The sequence below is a fragment of the Cucumis melo genome, chromosome 11, assembly GCF_025177605.1.
Source record: "Cucumis melo cultivar AY chromosome 11, USDA_Cmelo_AY_1.0, whole genome shotgun sequence".
Taxonomy (NCBI): Eukaryota; Viridiplantae; Streptophyta; class Magnoliopsida; order Cucurbitales; family Cucurbitaceae; genus Cucumis; species Cucumis melo.
Genome location: NC_066867.1, coordinates 27,997,926 through 28,023,543, shown reverse-complemented (window position 1 = coordinate 28,023,543; position 25,618 = coordinate 27,997,926). Strand labels below are relative to the sequence as shown.

Here is a 25,618-nt window from a genome sequence, read left to right as displayed (position 1 = left end):
TCTCAAAACTATCGAATAGACTTCTATTTTGTAAATATTTTTAGCAAACAAAAAAAAGTGTTAATAGTCAAATATATTTTTATTTGACAATTAATTAACTGAGTTAACTACGACAATAACTATAAAAAAATGAGTTGTGTTTCTGATCAATCACTATATGTTAATAGTTAAATGAAATTAAGATTATGATAACTCAAAATTTAAGTTTTTATTTTTGTTAGTAAGAAAATTAGTATAAAATTTAAATTAAAAATAGTATCTTGAAATAAAAAGTCAAAGGGTTTCAAGTAAAAGTAATTGTTTTTGAATCATTTTAAAAGTAAGAAGATTTAGAATTCTTTATTTTAAATTAGTTCCTTCTGTACATTTTGAATTTAAATTTAAAAGTGTAATGGGTACAAGGTGTTAAAGATTATTAAACAAAAAAATCACAGAACATTTAAATTTATTTACGTTTACAAATAAATGTTTTATCTTTTATACGGTAAAAGTCGTATTACACTTTCAAATTTAAAAAAAAAAACTTCATTCTCTCTTCTTCGAAACCCTCCGTTCACCGCTTCTCCCTCAGTTCTAATTTCTTCGTCTTTCTTCTCAACGGCAACTCTCTCTCTCCTCCTCCCCTTCTCTCTCGCTCTCTTGTCTCCTTCGTCTTCCTCATCTCCACTCTTCCTATCTCTCAATTTCCATTCTCTAAAATGAAGCATTCACCCAAGAAACCCTATTTTGCTATATACCCATGTCGCCGATCCACTGCCATCTTCTATTCCTAGCGCTAACGACACCGGAATCAAGGGCGGAAGACCCCTCGGAAACCTACGTCGTCTTCCAAAGAAAATGCTTCACCGTCCGATCCCATTTCCATGGTTCCCGATTCCAAACCCTCGCCGACTAAGTTGAAGAGCCTGCTCCCTCTTCTAACCCACTTAAGCGGAAGCTCAGTATGGAGACCGTTCCTGAGAATTCCATCCCTGGGTTGTCTGATTCTATTGCGAAGGTAGTTTACGTGGTGTGATTATGGGGGTTTTGGTACATTTTTGTCTTAATTTGGGTGGTGAAATGACATTTTCCTGTAATATGTAAAATTAATTTGGTCTTTTGTTGAATCATCTCACAGATTAGAGAAGATGTAAAATCTGGTGTAGAAAATTTAACAGAGGAGTGTGTATCCACAATGGCAGACGTTACTCGGCTTCTAATGAAGGTTTTTATCTTCCTCGTGCTAATATGCGCACCGAAGTGTACCCCTATCCCTGCAACCGTGTACTAAAAAAAGTTGTTGCAGTTGTCCAAAATGTCTATATATAATTTGTATGCCATCCTTTATATTTTGTATATTGTGAATTTTGTAGATTGGTGGAACTGACTTCTGTATGCGGCTGAAATCATAAACTCAAGATTAATCATCAAGTCTTGGACCTTGTTAAGTGAAATTAGTTCTATTACTAAAGCATGAAAAAGATAAACTTTAATAAAGATTAAAAATTGTTTGACACTTTATAGTCTGGATTTGTGTCATAGACTTCTTAAAGCATGAAGTCTCTCATCATGATACTGTGAAAAATTGCATGCCTTTAGTAGTTCATGGTCTCCACTGTTCTTCCTTTTCATGGTTAACCTTTTAAAATGAATTGAATACACTTTTAAACACCATCTTTATAATCTCAGAATAATTATGCAGGGTTTGTCAGAATAATTATGTTTGTTTTTTCAGATATACTGAATATTACTTTGATTACTCATTCATTTTGATTTCTGTTTTTAGTCAATTATGGCGGCTCGCTTTGGAAATTTGTTACATAGCTACTGCCATAAGCTTTAAATTGCCTTCCGGATGCACCTCAAAATCAGCTTCATTCTTTGTGTTTTCTAATTTCTAGCTCACTCTATTCAGCCATGGAAGTACGGTGGTAAGTTAAGTTCCCTTTTGGAATTCAAGTTCTTCTGTACTTCTTGTTGGAGTTTAAGAGGCATTTTTGTTGTTGTTCTTCTTCTTGCATAACTGTGGTTTTGGAATTTGGGTTTTAAGTAGTGAAAGAACTTGTATTATAGTTTTCTGTGGTAAAAGGAATTGAACCCACTTGCCATATGTTCATTGAATTTGATTTTTTACTGTAATTTGAGTCAGTTATGGTCATTTTCAAGGGGTTCAATTGCATCTGGGAAGTTGGGAAGGAGTCAAAAGGGATTTTTAAGCCAGAACTGACTTCTCTCACTTTCTTTCTCTGCACTACTAACTTCCAAAGTTTTTGTGACTGTTAGAAGTTTCATCAAGTGTTTGTGTTTGTGTTTGCTACTTGGTTATGCTTCATAATTGCTTTAGGTTCACAAAAATACTATAACCTGTAGCCCTGTAATTCTATCCATTTCAGGAGTTTGAGACCTTTTTGTGTGTAGGAACTACAAATTGAACATTTCAAAAGTGAAAAGAAGTTGGGTTTATAGAAAATATAGTGCCATTTGGTTGAGTTATGACTACTTTTGAAGTTGGTTTTATTTTAACTATGACTGCATTCGCTAGATTGTTTTTTTGGTTCTTCATTCACTGTCCATTTTCTCTCCATGGTCGAGTTTCTAGCCTCATTTATTTTTTATAACATTCATTAGATCACTCTTTAAATCATTCAATTACAAAGGAAAGGCTACTTCAATTCATCGTCAGTAAACTATTTTTTTCCTTTAGTAACAATCGCTCACATCATATTGTCATTTCTCTATGTATTGTCTATAGACCAGGGTGAATTCTAGTTCTCTTCTAAGATTAAATAATTACCAGCTAATCATTTAGGAACTATTTCAGTTAAATGGCTCTTGGGTTGTCAACTATACTATTTTTTATATGTTTTCTGTGTGCGGTTGAAATTCTTCTGATGTCCCCCATCTCCTGTGATTCTCTTCTTCAAAATAAAATAGTAGAAGTATTTGTTGGTTCAATTTCAACAAGCTTTACTACTAGTTTTGATAAGCTTACGAGTTTTGGAAACATAAGATTTGATCGAGAAGTTAGGAGTGAAGGTTTGGGATATCTTAAAAAGATTGCATTCTTTTCTTGTATTTGAGGCCCCTTGAAATTTTGTTGTTTGTTGGCCTCTTGTTTTCCAGAGCTTCTTTCCTACAATGACTAAGATTGTTGGTACTCTGGGTCCTAACTCTCGATCTGTACAAGTTATTTCTGCTTGTTTGATGGCTGGAATGTCGGGTATGGTGGGCTTCCTTAGCAACTCTCCCTTTGTTTCTAGTGGGTAATGCGTTTGAGTTAAAGTAGGGAACTTTTGTTTTTCTATTCTTTCTTTGGTGGCTGCTAGTTGCTCAGTTTGACTTTTCATGGGGTAGTCCGGATTACCATCAAGTGACTTTGGAAAATTTGAAGATTGCTGTTAAAAGCACCAAGAAACTTTGTGCTGTATGTTCGTTTTTAATATGTTTGAGTGTATATTTTATCATTTGAACTTTCCTACCATTTTCTTAGTAACTTGGCCAAAGAATAAGTAAGATAATTCTTCTGCTTTTTTCAGGTTATGCTGGATACAGCGGGTCCTGAGGTGTTGGTTGTAACTAAAGTGAAATTTATCTCTCTTCAGAAAGATGGGTTTGTTGTTCTAACACCCAATCAAGAACTAGAGGCATCTTCGGAGCTGCTACCTATAAATTATGGTGGACTTTCAAAGGTTGGGAAATACTATAAAACTTCATACTACTTATGGAACATTTTAGATTAGGCCAAATCCACAGCTAAACAAGGAAAATCTGTAGCCCTGAAGTTCAGGAAAAACTTTCTATGAATTAAAGTTTTATTTTAAATTGATATTCAAAAGCCCCTCGTATATTTCTAGAAGTGGCTATTTGTTATACAAGATATTCAAAAGCCCCTCGTATATTCACATTGATCTTCTAACACTTACTGAGAAAGACAAAGAGTAACATTCTTCAGTTTCCTTTTTGTTATGCCTGTTAAGTCTCTCTGACTGCTTGCAATTAGCTTATACAACCTTAACATGATTGGTAGCTCATAGTATTTTTTGATCCTGACTGGTGACTTTAGATCATAGCTACGTGGAGAGTAAAAAACAAGATTGACTTCCTCTCTCTGTCACATGCTAGACATGTGGAAGATGTTCGACAAGTATTATTTCCTTGCATTGAGTCTTCACTTTAAACAAATGATTGACTATGGGTGATTTGACTATGTTGATTATTACAATAGAGGATATTGATTGCTAAATTAAATTTTTATGTAGGCTCGACAATTTCTTTCTAAGCTAGGTGACCTTAACCAAACTCAAATATTTGCAAAGATTGAAAGTGTAGAGGTAAGTCATTGTCAGCTCACTTTTTACTCGTATTCTTTACCATGGTTACCTTAGGATTGATTATTTCTGTTTTCTACATTGTTACAGGTGTTTTTGTTTCAGAAAACTGCCCTTTATAGATGTAATATGGCTGGAAAGCCTGATGTTTTAACTCGTGTGGTAGACAGCATGACTAACAACTTGAGACCTACACGTGCAGTAGCTACTGATGTTGCCAATGCTGTACTTGATGGTGAGCTATTCAATTTTTAAATCTCTATTGTTTAAAGACCGAAGATGTAGGGATTTTTTAAGTCATGGTTCTTTTAAATCCCTCTCTACCTTTATTATCATCATAAGATCATAACATCTATATCGTGTTTTTTCTTCCGGTACTAGGGTTTCCATGGAGACCTTGTGTTCTTCATTTTGTCTCTATTTTTGGATAGCAATTATTTTGCTTTTCATTGGTCATCCAATTATTGTCCTAATCATTTTAAGTATATTTGATGCCAATTATTGTCAGACCATCATAGCATTCTAAACGTGGTGCTAAATTCTCAGTTAACACCTCCCAACCCTAACCAGGAATATTCTTTTGTATGTACCTATCCGCATATACGAATGCTAGTGTTGGTTTACCACGATATTGCTGTACTGAATTTTTTTTTATAGAAATATTGCTGTTACTTACATTTACCACCCATAATGATTACTCGTCTGTTTGACAGCCCTGATGATTGGGAGTGCTTCCTACACTATCTCGGCTGTCTGCTGGAGGATGATAGTAACTGGTGCACTGAGCAGGGTGTCGATTCAATTCATCCACCAAAAAAGGTGCTTTGCAAGATTTCACCTTTGGCGGACGAATTGGTACTTTATCTACTCTCTGAAGTTCTCTGCTTATTGTATTGATGTTGCTTTAAGAGTAGGCAGCTCTACTTTCTTTCTGATTCGATTTATCAAATTTGGTGATGCAGTTTGACTCCCGTATATCAATTGCATCGGCTTTTATACAAAGATTACAAGAAGATAGTAACAATAAATTATTAAGGGGTCCATTCTTGGCCAATCTTGAAATTGAACGGAGAAAGCACATGCATGGCAAGGGTGATGATGAAAAGTTCTTGGGGGCTCTTACTGATTATTATGTCAGGTACATTTTACATTTGACTTCCAGAGTTCAAATTTCAAATTCTATTGTTTTTTTTTTAGGTTTTTTTTTTCCTTTCATTTTTTGTGTGTGTTTATTAGGTCTTTGTTCAACTTGACTGCATCTCTCTTGATGGGGGGCTGCTTTTTGTTACAACTCATTTTTAGATCCTTTTAAGATATAAAGAATTTAACATGATCTTCAATCTTATAAACTGCAAGTTTGCAACTGATATTATAATTCTAAATTTGACGTCCTCTGTTCAGTTCAAGCAAGTATGCGAGTTTGACTCCTTGACCTTGAGGCTGTTCTTTTGTCCATTTTCTTAATGTAGTCATTGTTTCAGGAAAGAAAGAAAGAAAGAAAGAATAAAAAACTGCTTTTGTGGGAACGATATCAATAACTTAAATGGCAAAATATTGCTTTTTATGTGTCATGACTCGTGAAGGAAAAAGTTAACCAACCTAGGGATAGTGAAATTTCAACCATTTAGTCAAAGTTACTCATGAGGTTATAGGATTTTTTTTTCTTTTTTTTTTTATTTGGGGGGGGGGGGGGTTAAGAAACGGCACTTTTATTGAGAGAGCTTATAAATTACCCAGTGATGGGGCTCACACTCACAGAGAGTAAAAGGAGTTCATAGGATTACCGATTATTTTTTAATTCCATCCATGAATGATATCATGGTTTTTATTCATGTACAAATGATGTTTTGTATCTGTTCTCAGATTTGGTCACCTAGCCTGCTTCCCTTCTGATGTTGGAATGTTCCTTGAGGTGTTGGCTCCTGATAAGAAGACTGAATTACTTGAGAAGTTAAAGAACATCACTCCCTCCACGTCTATCATCTCAACTAAGGCTCTCGGGCAGTCAATAACACTTTTAAAACTTCAAGTTCTGAGTGGAAATATGTTCCATCTTCCAGTCTCTGGTGCGTCCTCTGATTTCAATCCATTGATTCTTGTGATCTCTGTGTTATGTATTTATATGATGAGGCCTACAAGCAATGCACTAGGAGCTACAGTGGTACACTAACAATGTAGAATTATGAAAAGATAATTCATAAAAAGACTTGAGAGAAGTTGTTAGCTTTAATTTGTCTAATATCATGTCATTTCTTCAATGAATCCGAAGTACTTTACGGTGGTAGAATGTTGAATCGCTTGAAAATCTGGCCCATTTCGTATGTCATGTAACATGTTTCTGATGCAAACTTTATCATGGAGTTGTATTTCATGTCAAAAAAATTGACATATAATGCTTTTCATCCCCAGAACTTGAGCGTTGTGTAGTACAGATGGCAGAGATCTACTGTGAAAACCTCCCACTTTCAAAAGATTTAGATCCTCAAGAAAGTATGCATGGGGAAGAGCTTTTATCACTGATATGCAATCTGCTGGTTGAGGTTTGTTTATATGTTCATATTATTTAGTAATGTATTAAGTGATATCGGATAATTACCAATATATTGTGCAAAACTAATATAATTTATCAAAGATATGGATCAGCTTTCTTGTCTAAATAAGAGTACTCTCTTTTTTTTTTTTTTTTTTTTTTTTTTTCGTTTTCGTACTTTGGATACCTAGAATCTCGCCAGCCACTTTATGCTCAACAGAAATTTTTAGAAATAATTTCTTTGACCCTTTTAATTTCGGTAAGGTGGCCCAAGGGAACCCCATGGCCACTTACCATTTATCACCATGCCATCAACCCTTTTAGTTGAGCTACTCTATTGTGTTTACTATATTCTATATTGTTAATACATATTGGTTTTACAATGGTGTAGCTCTTTTGGCGTACACAAAAATGTGGCTACATTATAGAGGCTATTCTGGTGTTGGAGTGGGGCTTGACCATCAGAAGGTTTGATATTCTTATTATTTGAATCTACTAATAAAGCTTTTATCATAATTCATTCATTCATACATACATTTTTTTTTTTGGAATAAAGAAACATTTCATTGAATGAATGAAAAAGGGAAAACCCACGTACTTATAGGTGATTACAAGAAATCTCTTCAATGGAGAAGATAAAAAGATAGACTATAGTGTGCAAAAGAAGATTATAGGACCCAAATTTATACTAATCAAAGCATTAGTAAGAGCCGAATCCAAAAATCTATCAAAATAAGAGATTTCCCTGAAAATCTATTGTTATATTCATTCATACATACACACATGGATGCATATGTATATATGTACGAACGACCACAATGAAGGTTTCCATGAGAGGCAACAAGTCGAATCATTCTGTGAAGATATATATGCATTTGCCTTCACCATTGATATGGCTTCCTAATAAGTATCAGGCATATTATAACTGTATTTATGTTTTTTAAAATTGATAAACCATACATCCAAATATTGTTTTTATCCAATAAAATAATTGTTAGGGTTGGGTTCTAAAGTGCACTATGAACCAGCTGCCACAGTTGCAAGAAATCTAAGGGGCATGTTTTCCTTTTAATATGTAAGTAACACGTCAGGGCAACAAGGAAAGGACCCATATTGAAGTTAATACTAACACTGGCCCTACGCATGGGTATTACTTACAATTACAATTACTAGGATAATGATTATGCATTCTTATGGGCTTTCTCTCTCCCTCTCTCCCTCTCTCCTATATGAAAACTCTAGGATTTGAAAATAAGAAACCCAATTGGTGTATCCCTAATATCAAATTCTAAAACCCTCAAATCAATTTGACAACAACCCAAGGGAATGGATTAGAAATAGATTACCTTTTGACTGAAAACCAAGAGATAAGGAGAACTAATTCCTCTCTCAAGTTCGAACACTCCACAAGTAAGGTGATCAGACTTACCTAAATGTTTTGACATGCAACCCTGCGAATTGCAGAAGGTGGTGATGAGGCTCTGTCATCTATCAGAATACTTTTATTAATTGAAAATACCCTAAACATCAATTGTCCAAAAAATTACTTTGAAACAATCTAAAGGCAAGGCTTAAATAGCCTCCCAATAAAACCCTAATGCATTGTGAAAATATTAAATTTATCCTACTTAAATGTTATCACGAAAGATCAAATCGGGAAACATTAAAATGACATCGCAATTATTAAATAAAATCTAATTAATAATTTGATGCTTGGTCGGTTCATATCACACACACTCTCTCACACACAGTATGAGCTGATGTATTGGCAGATTCTAGTTCTCTTATCTAATTGTAAATCTAATTCTCATTTTTGGCAGATATGTTTGGCAGTACAAGATCTTATTGTTGCACGTGTATTCCTATTTAGGTGCCCTTTCGTCTGCTTTTGAATGGTCAGTATCACATTTGTTACCAAGTTATAATCATCTGATTAATAGTTTAGAAGGATTGAGGCTTATGCCTTGCCTCATGGAGGAGACTTGCATTTGTGAGGAAAGCACATTGAGGAAACTTTTTGGTCCAACATGGAGGAGACTTGCATGTGTGAAAATGCACTAGACCTTAAGTTTCCTCGGCTTGTATATTGACCAGAAAATAAGATTAATTTACCTCTTTTTCAAAAATATAAAGTTTTGAGTTGATAATTTTTGAACTATTAATATTTTTGCAACTTAGACTTTAAAGCATTGAAGCCAAGTTCATGCAACAAGTGAATCCTCAGTGATGAGAATAGTGATGTTAAAAACTTCTACGTAATTATAATGTTTTGCAATACACGAATCCATTCACATCTACAACTTGCGGAAAGTTTCTAATTAAAACTGAGGCTTACACCTCCACTCACCTCGTTAAGAGGAAAAACCTCTTTTAAACAGTGCATACAATAATACAGTGCTTTATATATATATATATATATATATATATATATATATATATATATATATATCCAGTTCCTCTTTGTTTAGCTATGCTAGGTAGAGAGTTGACCGTATTTCTTCTTCTAGGTATAAATTGTTGGATGTAAAAAATATTCTGGCGGAAACTGTTTCCCACCACATGTTACCCCAGATGTTAGCATCTCCTCTTTGGGTAGATCTAAGCAATCTTTTGAAGGACTACTTGAAGTTTATGGATGACCACTTCAGAGAGTCTGCTGAGCTTACATTTGTTGCGTATCGCCATAGAAGTTATTCAAAGGATTTTTTAAGTCATGGTTCTTTTAAATCCCTCTCTACCTTCTAAAGCCACATATCTCATAAAAGCCACAGACCTATACGTGCAGTAGCTACTGATGTTGCCAATGCTGTACTTGATGGTGAGTTATTCAATTTTTAAATCTCTATTGTTTAAAGACCGAAGATGTAGGGATTTTTTAAGTCATGGTTCTTTTAAATCCCTCTCTACCTTCTAAAGCCACAGATCTCATAATAACTGATGTCGAAGATTGGGTTGAACTTTTTAAAATTTATCTATTTTATGTTCAATTGTATCATTATATTTAGTGTGAATCAGGGTTCTTAGTTCCATTCCTGACAGGGGGTATGATTGTATGGCGTTTTTTATAACCTGTCTTCTCATGAGTGTGTAGGAAGTGATGCAATTCTTCTTGGGGCTGAGACATTGCGTGGATTACATCCAGTAGAAACCGTTTCAACCGTTAGTAGAATATGTGCTGAGGTAATTTGTGTGTATGAGATAGAAACACAGCTTTTAAACCTAGCTTTATGTAGTATAAGGTATTTCCATTCCTTCATTCGTTACTATTTCATTAATGAATTAATGACGGCACAACTTTCATTTGGAGAAGACTAACATTTAACGTGAGGTCATGGGTGCACTAAAAGGACTAGAAAAGGGCCCATTAAAGGAAAGTAGAAGGAAAACCATACATGAAAATAAAACACAAACCCTTGCCGGGAAAGGATAAAGTTACAAGTAAAACAAAGGAATATCTCTAAAAGTGGAGGCTGTTATGGCCAAAGAAAATGTTGCATGCTTTCCATTATAACCACCATTTAGTGCTGCATTCTTTTGTTACTGTGTTAAGTCTCTTTAGGTAAGTTTCTCCCCCACAAAAAGAACTAAAAAGTTTCTTTGATACTATTTAAAGTAAAAAGAGAAGGGAAAACATTCTAAAATCCTGTGCACTAAGGGGCTGGTGAGTTAGAAAAAGTTCACCAAACTTAAGGTGGAACCTTGACAGAGGCCAGACTTTGCTTTCAACTCCTAACAGAGCTTTTATGTTTTGAGTCGAGTTATTTCTAAAAACAAGGGCTCCTTTGAATTTGAGGATAAGGAGTTCGTTTTGCCCCTCTCCTTCCTAACCTTTTCGAGTGGCTTTGTTCCTCTCCTTTATTTAGAGTTGAGTTATTTCTAAATATAAGGGCTCATTCACATAAGAATAAGGAATTTGCTTCGCCCCTCTCCTCTCTTTCTTAGTCGAGTTTCTTCAAATGGCCCTGTGGGAGTCGAGTTCTTCCCTACTCTGCCTTCTATTCTATCCTTTTTAGTCGCTTCGCGCCTTGCCTCTTCTCTCAGGTTAGTCATATTAGATACTAAAGTGACTCGCTATACTCCGAACTTAGAATCGGGTTGTGGGACCCATTCAACGAAGGAAATAAAGAAATAATTGGAGAAGGAATTTTAAGGTTTGAGATTTGGGAGAGAAAAAAGTTTAGGTTAATTTGTAATTCAAAATTACAAAATGACAAAATCTTCTTCAATTTAAAAATTGTCCCTTAAATAGACTAATTACATGCAAAAATTGCATGTAATTGAATCACCAAAGTCCAACACCTCACACTCCACTAACCATTAGTGGATTTATTCACCATTCCATTATCTCTTAGTGGGCTTGGTGTCATCACCATAAGCTTCCACATAGCCCACTAAGAGTTAGTCGGATTATCCAACAAATAGTTGGATTTTTCCATTAACTTTAGTCAAGGGGCAAAATGGTTATTTGACCATTCTAGTTAAAGTCAAACTTTGACTTTTTAAGTAAAGCTATCAGCTAGCCTCGGTGTGGTTATTAAGTCTTTTCTGATTCGAATTTGACGGGTGTGCTCCTCTAGGAGTACTAGAGCTTGAGATATGTGGTTTTTTATCGTTTGTGAAGTTTGTTGGGGGATTAGGATTTGAGATCATATTCTCGGGATTTAGTGTAGTCACATTCTTCTTTTGGGATCCTTGGTCGCCACAGTAGTCAAACAGTCTCTCTACGGTGGCAAGAGCAAAGGTAAGATCTTGAACTTTCTGTTCGTATAACTTAGTCCTGACTCACGGCTTAAGCCCCTTTATAAAGCAGAATACTTTGTGTTCTTCCGACATGTCTCGAAAATCCAACATAGCATCGGAGAACTGTTTCACATACTTTCTGATGGTTCCAATGTGTTTGAGTTCCCGTAATTTTCTTCTAGCAATAAATTCAACATTTTCAAAGAAGAACTGGGTCCTTAATTCTTTCTTAAGATCTTCCCACGTGTCAATGGTACATCGACCATTATAGACGTCATTCACTTTCAACCTCCACTAGAGTTTTGCATCATCGAACAAATGCATGGAGGCTTTCTCTCGAAACTCAAGGGGACGACACTTTTTATCTGTCCACTTCTACATCTACCTCGAGGCTTTCTCTAAGTACGCTTGAGCGATGTCTATCGTCTGTTTCCATTCCTTAATAAAATTATGAGTATGGGGTTCTTCCCCACATAAGGATGATCACCAAGGTGTGGCAATACAGGTTGCCTACTAAAGCAATCTCAAACGAGCTTGTCCCAATTGATGAACACGTCTGAGCATTGAAATAGAATTGGGTCACATCCACAGCTGAACCCAATTCTTTTTGTCTTGCATCCACAAAATGATGCAGATATTCTTTAAGAATACACTTGAATTGCTTGATCTGATCGTCAGTCTGGGGATGGTAGCTTGAGGATATATTCAGACTTATCCCTAAGAAGCTAAATTATTTTACCTAGAAAGTGCTAATGAATCTACCATCTCTGTAGCTCAAAATGCTTGTTGGGACTCCCCATAGCTTCCACCACCACCACCGCTAGAAGTAATCTCTCGTGTCCAACTCGTGCCCAGTTTTCGTGAAACCCACCAACGTCGTCCCTTCGTACCAAGCCCGTACCTTGTTATCATCGAATAGCCCTTCGATTGTCGTTATGCTTGCCACCACTGTCGGACATGTCATTTTCTTCAAACCAAAGTTTAGTTACCCTTTTCTTCTTGTACTTTATCTTGTAGAGTCAATTAGGAAGAAAATGAAAGCTAGAGACAATGATGATTCTTTGAGGTATGTATATTTTTTTCATGGAAAATGGTGTGTTTTAACATCTTAATGGAAGTTGTTGTTTGTAGGTTAATTGATTAGGTTGGTTGCTGCTATAGTTGCTTTTTCCATTTTTCCTTGGCCAAAGCTAGGTATTTTCATTTTCCCATTTTTCCATTTTTCCATTAGTTGTATACTCATAACTGTCTTGTTCTCGTCGTTGGATTTTTTTTTTTTTTTTTTTTTTTGCGTACAAACAAGTTCACTTTGCTTCTATTGTTGTATCTTGACATATTGTTTCAATTTGATGTAAAATAGTTGAGTTATTCAATATAGTGAGCCAAAGAAGCTCTTAAATCACTATATGTTTAGAGTAAATAATTAATTTAGATGGTTTCGTAAAACTTTTGTCAGTTTTGTGTATTAACTTTTTTTTATCTCATATAACCACATTGTTATCCATTTTATCTCGTTAAAAATTGTGATTTCTTTATAAGAAGTTACACTATTATTAAGTTTTTTTTTTGTCTTATTTAATAAATAACTACTAATGTTTTAATGTTATTGACTTTTTGCAACTATAAAATAAAGAGTGGAAGTTTGCACCAAAAGGAAAAGTTTTTGTTAGAAAAAAAAATATATCATGGATAGTATTATACTATGCTCTTATTCCATCATTATATCTTTTTACTTGCACGATCTAACACTAAGAGTCATTTCATCATGATGCATTACAATCATATGTTTATAAACAGTACTTGTATGTATGTTATAAACTGTTGGCTAGTATTTTGTTTAAAAATCTCATTAGTCATAGCATTTAACTATTTCTTCTTGAAAATATTAGTAAATTTTATTCACTTTAGAATGATTGTTGCATTGTAGATGAAATTTCACATGCGTAAATCTCACACTAGTAAATAACTTCAAATAATTTTACCATTCTCTCTCTTTAGAAAGATTAAAATAGTCAAAGTTTTTACAAATAGTTCAAAAGATTTCACCCCTCATTCATTATTGGTCAAAGTCATGGAAGAGTTCCCCAACCAAGTGCAAGTAATCAGAAAGGATGTGTCAAAGTGTTAAAAGGACAAGTAGCAAAGGTTTTAAAGTCCCTCACTTAAGTTAAAGATAGACCAGTAGCAGGGGCATTCAAACAAGTGAAATTGGTTTAGAACCAAGCTCCCGATGATGTTTCTCCTCACCCACATGCTCTTACTTTTAAAAAGCTATTAGGTTTGTCATTGGTAGATTGGACGGCATACCTGATACAAGATTGTGGTCAAGCTCCACCATAAACAAGCCATTTGAATGACTTAGTCTCTACAACAAATGAGAATATCGATAAGAAGACCTTTGAAGACACAAATCTCGAAGGAAGATTATACCAAAGTTTCTAGAAGAAAGATTGTGTATAATAGAGGAAAAGAACATTTATGAAGACATTGAGGTGACACAACTATGTCTAGTCTTAGATGTCATTCGTTACTCCACCCAAGTTGAAGATGCCAAAATTTGGAAAGTATAATGGGGGCGACTACCTTAACAGTCATTTCATCATGTACGACTGAAGGATGTCGGTCCACTTCCAGGATGACAAATTTTTTCTCCACTTTCAAGAACACCTAATTTAATACTATGTGATCTCGTGATAAGGAATGTATTCTTTATTAGGTATGAGGTATGATGAGGGTGCTACGAAGGTGTCAACCTAGTTGAGATGTTCTAGTGCGCCAATTAGTTGTTCATAAAAAGATAGGCTAATTGGCTCAGTTACTCATTGGTACATGTAGTTGGATATCTCTCAAGTGCACAAGTCTTGAAATAGCACAAGGAAATTATTAATTTGGCTTAATACCGTTTTAATCTCCAGTTTATACAAAATGAGGCATTGGACACTTTTAAGGAATATGCCTAAAGATGTAAAGATAGTCGATCAGGGGCAACCTTCAGTTGATTGAGTAAGGATATTAATGTCACTAGTGTTTTATAAGTGTTATGAATGCTACATACTACTATAAAATACCCTTTACATTATGACAATGAGAGAAAGACTTGTAAGCGAATTTTAAAAGAGAAAGGATTACAAAGGATGCAGAAGTAGAAGTTAGCATCATTAAAAGCAATCCCACTAAATGAAAAGATGAAGTGCATGAGGTCAGCTCGGGGTAGAGCATTATCAGCCATGTGTCACTACCATCATTTAAACAGGTGATCTATGAAGAGGAAAAGTCAAATAAATGAAGCAAAGAAATGACAACAAAGCATTTGACCCTATCGTCTTTAGTAGTGCAATTCAATCTGATGAGTTGGTTTCTCCCTTCTTGCAAAATTTGGAGCATCTCAATTGGAAAAAAGAACTACCTAGGACTGCAAGAGAAATCAGAGATTATTTTCTATTGGAATAGGGCAAGACCTTTATAACAGGCACACCTTTTAATGTCTTGTTGAATTGGATGACATCTTGACAGTCGCATGTGTTCTATTCTCCAAAATAAAATGGATTATTGGTTTAAATGCTTTTTCAATATTATATTTATCCTCCCTATTTGTCTAACATGAAAGAAAATATATGATATTATTGAAGACTTTGACATCAAATTAAGGTTGGATTTCAAATCTCCATCTCTTATTCATGAGAAGAGGAATTAAAATATGTTGTGCTTGAGACGTTGAAATAGAGAACAAGAGGATTATTCAACTAACAAGTCAAAATCTTTATTTTGGAAGTGACTAAGTTGTAAGATATCTAATAATCATTAGTTTTGCTCGTAAAATGAATTTAACAGGAGTTTTCCTATTTTTATCAAAGACCATATTGGGTAGTCTCCCCTAATTTAATATATAGGGGAGACTAGCTTTCTTTATCGAAGTCCAAGTATCGTCCATCTGAGTAAGACTGCATTGCAAAGTATAGGATGTTTGTCACTATTACTTGCATAAGAGAGCCAATTCTAAGAAAATTCACTCTTTCAAGATTATAAGACCCATTATAGTTTTTCACTTACGAAGAGTTTCAAGATTGAAGGACTTTAAGATCAAGATCTAAGTTACAAGATTACTGACTTTTATAGACTTACTTATTATAAGACCCATCGGGCTGGAGGAACGACGGCCTGGGCCTGAACAGGGGCGGCCTGGTTCTGCTAGGCGGCGAGGAAAGGCGCCAAAGCAGCTTGCAGCATGTCCTGATAACGCTGCTCCATCGCGGCGAGATCTGCCTGGGTGACCGGTGCGTTAGGGTCGACCGCCGGTGCAGCAGGTTGCGCCTCCGGTTGGCCACGACCGGCTCCTCTGCCTCCCCTACCACCTCCTCGACGTGCACCTCTACGTGGCGGCATTCTCCCTAAAATTCACCAACAAACTTTTCACCACGAGAACTTAACACACCTATCTCTAGGTCTAGTCTATTCAGGCAAAATTGTAATCTTAACATTAGCAAGGCTTTAGACATACCTGGCGAGTGCCGAAGGACCGTATAGCCATAGGGTGAAGTAAAACCAAATCAAAACAATGACTTACATCGTAGGTCAGTCTACAGAACCTAAAACACTGTGCTCTGATACCAACTGTAACGACCCAACTCCTTATACTGAATCGAAGTCATTACTAAATATAGAACAAGTGGTTTAAGTCATAAGATTTAGTAAAACGCATAAGGTTTGAGGAATTTTATTTATGAAAATCCAAACAAGGTAGTTATGCAAAAAAATGAAATGCGTTCTAAAGTCCTACTCGGGCCCTATCTACATAAAAAGATGGTAAGTAATGAAGAATACTCAAACTCAGGTACTGAAGTCAAAAACAAGAATAAGCGGAAGCAGAAGTCCCTATGGCTCGCCACGGTCACTTCGGGTCGCTCGCCAGCTTGCCTTTGCCCTTGCCTCGTCCTCTACCTGAAAACATGACATGAAGAGAGTGAGTATAAAATACTCAGTAAGGGACCCACTACTAGTCCCACTAGGTGCCTGTTAACTTCCTGTCAGAGTCCTGTAACTGGTACCCAATCTCTGGCACGTTCCCGAACACGTGCAACATGCGCTCCCGTAGGAACGTAACTCTGGTCTTCGGTGCCTCGGGGGACACCTAGGACAATCGGGATGCGAGGACCCCGTCGAGTCACTCGAGTCATATCTATATCCATGCTAGACTGGTGTCCCGTCGGACCGCACAGTCCTAAATAGGTGGTGATCCCGAAGGACACCCATGCAGGTACGACTCTAACAGGTTAAGCTAACAGGTACCCTAATCGCAGTATACATACACATGGCGTCATCATATAACATAACAGATAAATCATCATTACACTCTCCATCTCGACACTCGTCGTACAGCCATAATAGTTCTCGTTATCACAACAACATGCTATAATATAACCATACCATCATTTGCATCATACTATCACTGATTTAATGCATCGTGCAGTCTAGTCCTCAACATGCACAATTGAAGGTATACGTGATCTCATAATTCTAAACATGGAGCTAGTAGTAGAATCTCTTACCTGGAGATTTACTTGACGAGTCCTAACCGCGAGGCAGTATGCTTTCTAAGCGACGAGGTCCTAACTGTTTAATACGCCAAAATTCGTAATTAGGTCACCAACGACTAACGGTTCAAGACTCATTTGAAATGACTTACCCTAGAAAGAGGTTGCAGTGCTCGAGCCCCTACTGAAGAAATCCCACACTGCAGCAGTTACTTGGTCCAAGACGTCCCTTAAGGAAAATAATTTAATTTAGTCCCAAATTAAATTAATTAGTGTCCAAAACATTGAGTCTTACTGGGTAATGCCAAAATAATTAATTTAATTACCAAAAATTAGGTGGAAGGAGTCAAATTAGGCTTGGCGGCTCGGCTGGAAAGAGAACAAGGATCGGCTCGGCTCGGCTTGGCGCAGGGATCTTGCGCGTGCGTCTCGGCTTGCGACAGCCAAGAGGCGCGGCTCGGCTTGCAGTGCAGGCGGCGCGGCGCGGCTTGCACGCGGAGAGGGCTGGGCACGTGTGGGCACGGACGCGGGTTCGGTTTCGGGTTCGGGCGAGCAGGCGTGGAGCGGTTCCGGGTTCGGGTTCGACGGCTGGAGGCGGCGAGGCGTTGGCTGCTGGACTTCAGTCGGTGCGACGGTTGGCTGACGGACGTTCCGGCTGCGCTGCGTCGGATCTAAGCGACGCGACGTGGCTGGACGTGTGAACGACGGCGTTGCGGACACGGCTGGCTGACGGATCGGCTGCGGCTCCTCAGCGCTTGATCGGAGCGACGCGACGCGGCTCGACTGCTCTCCTTAGATCGAAGCGGCGCGACGCGGCTCGGCTGCTCTACCTTAGATCGAAGCGGCGCGACGAGTTCCGGCTGCAGACACGGCGCGGCGTGCGTAGCTCTTCCTAGGCGTGCGGTGGCTTGACTCGGTTTAAAATCTCCGGCGCGGCTGGACGTGTGGCGTGGGTCGGCGGCTAGGGTTTCGGCGGCTAGGGTTTCAAGAAGGACTTTAATTGCTCCTCTCTCTTTTTTTTTGTTTTTCTTATACACGGGTCCCAAAGCTGCTTTATATAAGAAAATTATCTTCTTTTTCTTTTTCTATTTCCTTTAATTAATTTGAAAACCAACCACCTCCTATGTCTCCAAATCTCTTGAAATTTTCCTTATTAACCCCAACTAGGTCCCCACATTTCTCCCTTAACCAACCAACTTTAGTTTAATAAAAACTTCCCCAATTATTTCCAAATAAAAAAAATACTTATTAACTTAAAAAAAAAGATTCCAAACCTTAATTAATCGAAATTTCAAAATGATAAGGTTCTTCCAATAAATTTGAATTTTCCTTAAGTATATTAATTTACTCCTTTCAATATATTATGTTTGAAAAAATCTTGGATAGAGCTTACAATTGTATTAATTAAACTCCTAACCTTTAGTAAATCAATAAATTTAGATTCTTAGGCAAATTTTTATTTAGAAATTATCCATACATTTAGTTTAATCACCCATTTTGTAAAATTAACATTTAATCAAAAAAGTATACACATGTTTGAGAATTAGGTCATAGATACTTTTCATAAAGGTAACATAAAGAAAGTTGTAAGCTATTCTCTTAAGAAAGTCTAAACATTTAATTAACTAAAATTATAAGCAGTATGACTTTAGTCCAATTTAATTTAGGATAACGTAAATGATACTATTATGAAAGTTTAAACTTTAAATTGATACAATTATTTATTTGGGAGTTTTAATTTTATACAACCTCAAAACTTAGAAGTATAAATTGTTATTTTCTCTTAGATAATAATTTTGCTATCTTTCGTAAATTAACTTCATAAAATAATGAAAAAAGAAATAGAATAAAGAGTGAAAAGTTAATCGAAAGTGAAACTTAGAAGTTACTACAAATATGGATCTTTTTAAATAAGAATGGTTGAAAAAGAAAGATACCCACAAAAAAAAATTTCTTTTTTTTTTTCACTTTTCAGTTCTTATCTATATTGTTCTAATTCTTTTATAAAATATGAAGAAATAAAATTAATTTGTGTTGCCTATTGCAAAAAGAGGAAAAAAGTTATATTTATTTTTCAAAGTCAAATCCTTTTTAATGGCAAAAACTTACAACTTTGCAATGGCTGCTTCTTGTGATTTTATATTTTATTAATTATATGAAAACAAAAAAAAATTATAGAAAAAGTCATCTTATAATGTCACAAATATTTCTTATTAAATTGATGGTGACTCTCTTTTTTTTTTGAAAAATAAATAATAATATCGATATGTATTTGACAATTCACCTCCACCGTTGTTTTCATCATATAATACAAACTACCGTTTATCTCATCCATTTTTTCAGATTTTGTAGAATTAAATTTTTATCGATATTTCTACGACAACAATCTAATAGATTATCGATCGGTGAAACATATAAAACATGCAACAAAGATCACTAATAACTGATGTGAATATAGTATGAACTATTTCTTTTTTCTTTGATTGATTGAAATTTTGTAAAAATGTTTATTTATTAATAACATTTTTTATTTTTTATTTATAAAATATCTATTCTTGTAAAAAAGAAATATCGATAAATTTATCTGCATTAACTTGTTAAACTTTAGTAGTTGTATAGATTAAGATTTCGAACTATTAATTTGTTAGTTTAAACTTTAAACGTTCGTAGATATATCGATTTACACTCTTTTCAAATATTGTTTTGAAATTTAAAATTTTGTCTAAATTAAACTCCAAAGTTTAAAATTATTGATGTAATATAAATTTCATCAAAGATCGGTTTTACAAAAAGAAAGTGTATTGTTACGGCTATTTAGGGACTTTTTTCAAAGAAAATTGGGTCATGTTTAGAATTAAACAACCCCTAAACTATTTGGTAAAATAAATTATTTTTCCATCTACCAAATCACATTTTCATTTATTTTAACATCCAAAAACTATTTTAATGGACTAGTTGTACCAAACACAAAAAGAAAAAAACAACTATAAAGAAAACCTTAACATTCTTTTTATATATATATATATTTAAAGTTATATTTTAAACTTTTTGGAAAGTTAACAAATATTTTTTACATAGAACACTAACTATTTTAATCTAAAGCTAACAATAAGGCCTTTTTTTTAAACTCATTTTAAAAATTTAAGGATATTTTTTATATAAAATATAATGTTTATAAGCGTTTTTTATAATTTAACCAATAAAATAAAATGAAGAAGATAGGATAAATTTATACTTATAAATTAAAAATTATTATAAATAATAAAACTGCTAAGAGTATTTACAAAATATAATAAAATGTATGAATTTAGCCATGATAATTCTATAAATGTCACTAATGTATAAAATCAAAAATTTTAATATATTTTGTAAATATTTTATAAAAAATTTGGTTCATACAATTGAAAATGTGTCTAATAATTTAAGATTTAAATAAGTTAACGTGAGACTATAAATTAGTATTTTTTTTGTTATTAAAAATTTAATATTTTTCTTAATTTTTATTAAGAAACTTTTTTAAAAACTTTCATGTAACAAAACATCAAACTATTTACGGTTACAGAGCGCATAAAGTTAGTCATTTTTTAAATATTATAGGTTTGTCTTTCCATCATTTTTTCTTACTCGCGGTTTCTTTCGTCGTCTTTCGTTTTTTTTTTTTGCTGCGATTTCTTTCCCTCGTATTTCTTCTTTTTCTCTCTTTTTTTTTCTGCTATGATTTCTTTTCATCGTCTTTCTTCTTTTTTTATTCTTTTTTTATGTCGTTTAATCTTTCCATTGTCTTTTTTCTTCGTTTCCTCTAAAGAATCTTGAAAAAAATCATTTAGATTGGAGTAACAAAATTAAACGATATAATTGAAATGATAAATTATAGTCATATTTAAACAATCGCTAAACGATCGTAAATATATTACAACGCGTGGTTGATGGGTCATTTTTGTATTTTACACGGTGCGTGTCGGTGCTTTTTTTGTTTTCGAAATTGTTCTAAATACTTGCCACCTTGTTATACTTTTGAAAAGACCTCAAACTTTTTTTTTTAATAACAAAAATAAAAAGAAAAAAAAACTTTAAATGAGGTAAAAGGAATTTATTGTCTATATTCGAAAATAGTCTTTTTATTTATTTACTCCTTAAAAATTATTTGTAAAAGAATTAATTAATAAATATTTTGTTAATACTCCAATTGTTCTGTTCTCTATTACCGAAGAACTCAAACAAGGAGACGAAGTCTAACTCCGATGAAAATTCCTATTGAAATATCCTAAAGAAAAAAAAAAAAAAAAACAAAACGAAAGTGGTCATCTTCTTTTTATATGTACACTTATTATACAACCAACATTATGGTTATTCTCTGGTTACATATATGATATGTAACTAGTGTGTATTCTTTCACTTATGGACAAGAAGAAGTAAGATAGTAATAATAATAAAGAAACATCTGCTATTTACATTCCACCTAGTGAATTGATGCATGGTTGATCCGAAAAAATACAAAGAATAAACCAAATTTTTTTAGAAAAAAAAAAAACTGTACATAAAAAGAAGGAAGTAAGAGAGAAAAGAAATTTTCTCATTATTACACCTTCAAATATTTCTAAACTTTATATTGTTTTGTAATATAATTATTTTTCCATTTTTTCAAATTATGTTCTTGTATCAATGTTTAGGCATCCATTTACAACAGATATCTAAATGTTATTGTACTTTATAGAAACTGTGATTAAAAATGACAATCATATATAGTCTAATTAAGTTACAGTAGAAGTTTCATTAATTAATAATAACAACTTACATCACTTTTTTTTTTTAAAATTTTCATAGAAATTAATATTTTCATGAAAGTGAGATCTCAAAACTATCAAATAGACTTCTATTTTGTAAATATTTTTAGCAGTTTTGACATTATTATGAGTCCGACTACTCAACGATGTCCTAAACTTAAACTCTAATGGAAAAGGAAACCACCCACTACGATATTGCAAACCCTAATGGCTTTGATATTATACAGTCAATAATTTAGAGAAAAGTATTTCTTATTCATATAGAATCAGAGTAAATTTCCAAAACGAAAATTTTCCTTTAAAACATACTATAATTAGTCAAACAAAAAAGAGTGTTAATAGTCAAATATAATTTTTAGTTGACAATTAATTAGCTGTGTTAATTATGACAATAATTATAAAAAAATTAAATTAAGACTATGATCTTAACTTAAAATTTAAGTTTTTATTTTAGATAGAGAGAAAATTGGTATAAAATTTAAATTAAGAAGAATATTCTTGAACTCTTTTTAAGTTCTAAGGGTATTTTTGAAATAAAACTTCAACGGTTTTAATCTAAAAGTAACGGTTTTTGAATAAATTTAAAAGTTTAAGAATATTTAGAATTATTTATTTTAAATTAGTTCTACATTTGCTCCTATAAATTCTGAATTAAAATTTAAAAGCGTTTTATGAAACAAAAAAATCACAGAACATTTAGATTTATTTATGTTTACAAATAAATGTTTTGCTCTTTATACGGTAGAAGTCCTATTAACACTATTTCAAATTTCAAAAAAACCTTTATTCTCTCTCCTTTGAAACCCTCCCTTCACAGCTTCTCTCATTTATAATTTCTTCACGTTTCTTCTCAACGGCACTCTCTCTCCCCTCTCCCTCTCTCTCCTCCTCCCCTTCTCTCTCGCTCTCTTGTCTCCTTCGTCTTCCTCGTCTTCCTCGTCTTCCTCGTCTTCACTCTTCCTATCTCTCAATTTCCATTCTCTAAAATGAAGCATGCACCCAAGAAACCCATACCCATGTCGCCGATCCACTGCCATCTTCTATTCCTAGCGCTAACGGCGCCGGAATCAAGGGCGGCAGACCCCTCGGAAACCTACATCGTCTTCCAAAGAAAATGATTCACCGTCCGATCCCAATTCATGGTTCCCGATTTCAAACCCTCGCCGACTAAGTTGAAGAGCCTGCTCTCTCTTCTAACCCACTTAAGCGGAAGCTCAGTATGGAGACCGTTCTTGAGAATTCCATCCCTGGGTTGTCTGATTCTATTGCGAAGGTAGTTTACGTGGTGTGATTATTGGGGTTTTGGTATATTTTTGTTTTAATTTGGGGTTTTGGTATATTTTTGTTTTAATTTGGGTGGTGAAATGATATTTTCCTGTAATATGAAAAATTAATTTCGTCTTATGCTGAATCATCTCACAGATTAGAGAAGATGTAAAATCTGGTGTAGAAAATTTAACAGAGGAGTGTGTATCCACAATGGCAGACGTTACTCGGCTTCTAATGAAGGTTTTTATCTTCCTCGTGCTAATATGCGCACCTAAGTGCACCCCTATCCATGGAAGTACGGAGGTAAGTTTCCCTTTTGGAATTCAAGTTCTGTATTTCTCGTTGGAGTTTAAGAGGCATTTTTGTTGTTGTTCTTCTTCTTGCATAACTGTGGTTGTGGAATTTGGGTTCTAAGAAGTGAAAGAACTTGTATTATAGTTTTCTGTGGTAAAAGGAATTGAACCCACTTGCCATGTGTTCACTCAATTTGATTTTTTACTGTAATTTGAGTCAGTTATGGTCATTTTCAAGGGGTTCAACTGCATCCGGGAAGTTGGGAAGGCGTCAAAAGGGATTTTTTAAGCCAGAACTGACTTCTCTCACTTTCTTTCTTTGCACTACTAACTTCCAAAGTTTTTGTGACTGTTAGAAGTTTCATCAAGTGTTTGTGTTTGTGTTTGCTACTTGGTTATGCTTCATAATTGCTTTAGGTTCACAAAAATACTATAACCTGTAGCCCTGTAATTCTATCCATTTCAGGAGTTCGAAACCTTTTTGTGTGTAGGAACTAACACAAATTGAACATTTCTAAAGTAAAAAGAAGTTGGGTTTGTAGAAAATATAGTGCCATTTGGTTGAGTTATGACTACTTTTGAAGATGGTTTTATTTTAACTAATGACTGCATTCGCTAGTTTGTTTTTTTTGGTACTTCATTCACTGTCCATTTTCTCTCCATGGTCGAGTTTCTCTCCCCTCATTTATTTTTTATAACATTCATTAGATCACTCTTTAAATTATTCAATTACAAAGGAAAGACTACTTCAATTCATTGTCAGTAAACTATTTTTTTCCTTTAGTAACAATTGCTCACATCATATTGTCATTTCTCTATGTATTGTCTATAGACCAGGGTGAATTCTAGTTCTCTTCTAAGATAAAATAATTACCAGCTAATCATTTAGGAAATATTTCAGTTAAATGGCTCTTGGGTTGTCAACTGTACTATTTTTTATCTGTTTTCTGTGTGCGGTTGAAATTCTTCTGATGTACCCCATCTCCTGTGATTCTCTTCTTCAAAATCAAATAGTAGAAGTATTTGTTGGTTCATCTGTTCCACTTGCTTTGTCCCCTGTCCAGGAGTCCAGAAAGTTTTCACCTGCACACAGTGAAAGCAAACCTTCGTCTATCGAAGAAACACGCTCATGAGAACATTGAGATCAATTTCAACAAGCTTTACTACTAGTTTTGATAAGCTTACGAGTTTTGGAAACATAAGATTTGATCGAGAAGTTAGGAGTGAAGGTTTGGGATATCTTGAAAAGATTGCATTTTTTTCTTGTATTTGAGGCCCCTTGAAATTTTGTTGTTTGTTGCCCTCTTGTTTTCTGGAGCTTCTTTCCTACAATGACTAAGATTGTTGGTACTCTGGGTCCTAACTCTCGATCTGTACAAGTTATTTCTGCTTGTTTGACGGCTGGAATGTCTGGTATGGTTGGCTTCCTTAGCAACTCTCCCTTTGTTTCTAGTGGGTAATGCGTTTGAGTTATAGTAGGGAACTTTTGTTTTTCTATTCTTTCTTTGGTGGCTGCTAGTTACTCGGTTCGACATTTCATGGGGCAGTCCAGATTACCATCAAGAGACTTTGGAAAATTTGAAGATTGCTGTTAAAAGCACCAAGAAACTTTGTGCTGTACGTTCGTTTTTAATACGTTTGAGTGTATATTTTATCCTTTGAACTTTCCTACCATTTTCTTAGTAACTTGGCCAAAGAATAAGTAAGCTAATTCTTCTGCTTTTTTCAGGTTATGCTGGATACAGCGGGTCCTGAGGTGTTGGTTACTAAAGTGAGAAATCTATCTCTCTTCAGGAAGATGGGTTTGTTGTTCTAACACCCAATCAAGAACTAGAGGCATCTTCGGAGCTGCTACCTACAAATTATGGTGGACTTTCAAAGGTTGGGAAATACTATAAAACTTCATACTACTTGTAGAACATTTTAGATCATGCCAAATCCACAGCCAAACAAGGAAAATCTGTAGCCCTGAAGTTCAGGAAAAACTTTCTATGAATTAAAGTTTTATTTTAAATTGATATTGAAAAGCCCCTCGTATATTTCTAGAAGTGGCTATTTGTTGTTATACAAGAAAATAAAACAAACAAATAAATAAATCCAAACTATTATTTAATCTAAAATCATCAACTAAACTAATGTTAACTGACTATACTAATGATTTAAT

The 25,618-nt window shown here is 34.5% G+C and overlaps 1 protein-coding gene across 13 annotated transcripts in view; it reads left to right on the top strand.

Moving 5' to 3' along the window:
• Window positions 1-393: 393 nt before the first annotated feature.
• The window catches only part of LOC103503100 (pyruvate kinase 1, cytosolic-like), a 105,307-nt gene continuing 80,082 nt past the window's right edge, over window positions 394-25,618 (top strand). For 3 of the 13 annotated variants that reach the window (XM_051091754.1, XM_051091755.1, XM_051091753.1), the window contains exons 1-9: window positions 936-997; window positions 1,118-1,204; window positions 1,766-1,910; window positions 3,103-3,199; window positions 3,306-3,403; window positions 3,516-3,668; window positions 4,239-4,310; window positions 4,398-4,542; window positions 9,929-10,017. In XM_051091754.1, coding sequence (XP_050947711.1) covers window positions 3,118-3,199; window positions 3,306-3,403; window positions 3,516-3,668; window positions 4,239-4,310; window positions 4,398-4,542; window positions 9,929-10,017 — 639 coding nt within the window. In that variant the 5' untranslated portion in view covers window positions 936-997; window positions 1,118-1,204; window positions 1,766-1,910; window positions 3,103-3,117. Of the gene's footprint in view, window positions 998-1,117; window positions 1,205-1,765; window positions 1,911-3,102; window positions 3,404-3,515; window positions 3,669-4,238; window positions 4,311-4,397; window positions 4,543-5,020; window positions 5,163-5,269; window positions 5,446-6,170; window positions 6,321-9,928; window positions 10,018-12,708; window positions 12,980-17,444; window positions 18,197-25,183; window positions 25,336-25,618 lie in introns of those variants that run through there. The other 10 variants (XR_007824877.1, XR_007824878.1, XM_051091750.1 and 7 more) reach the window with 9 other exon arrangements.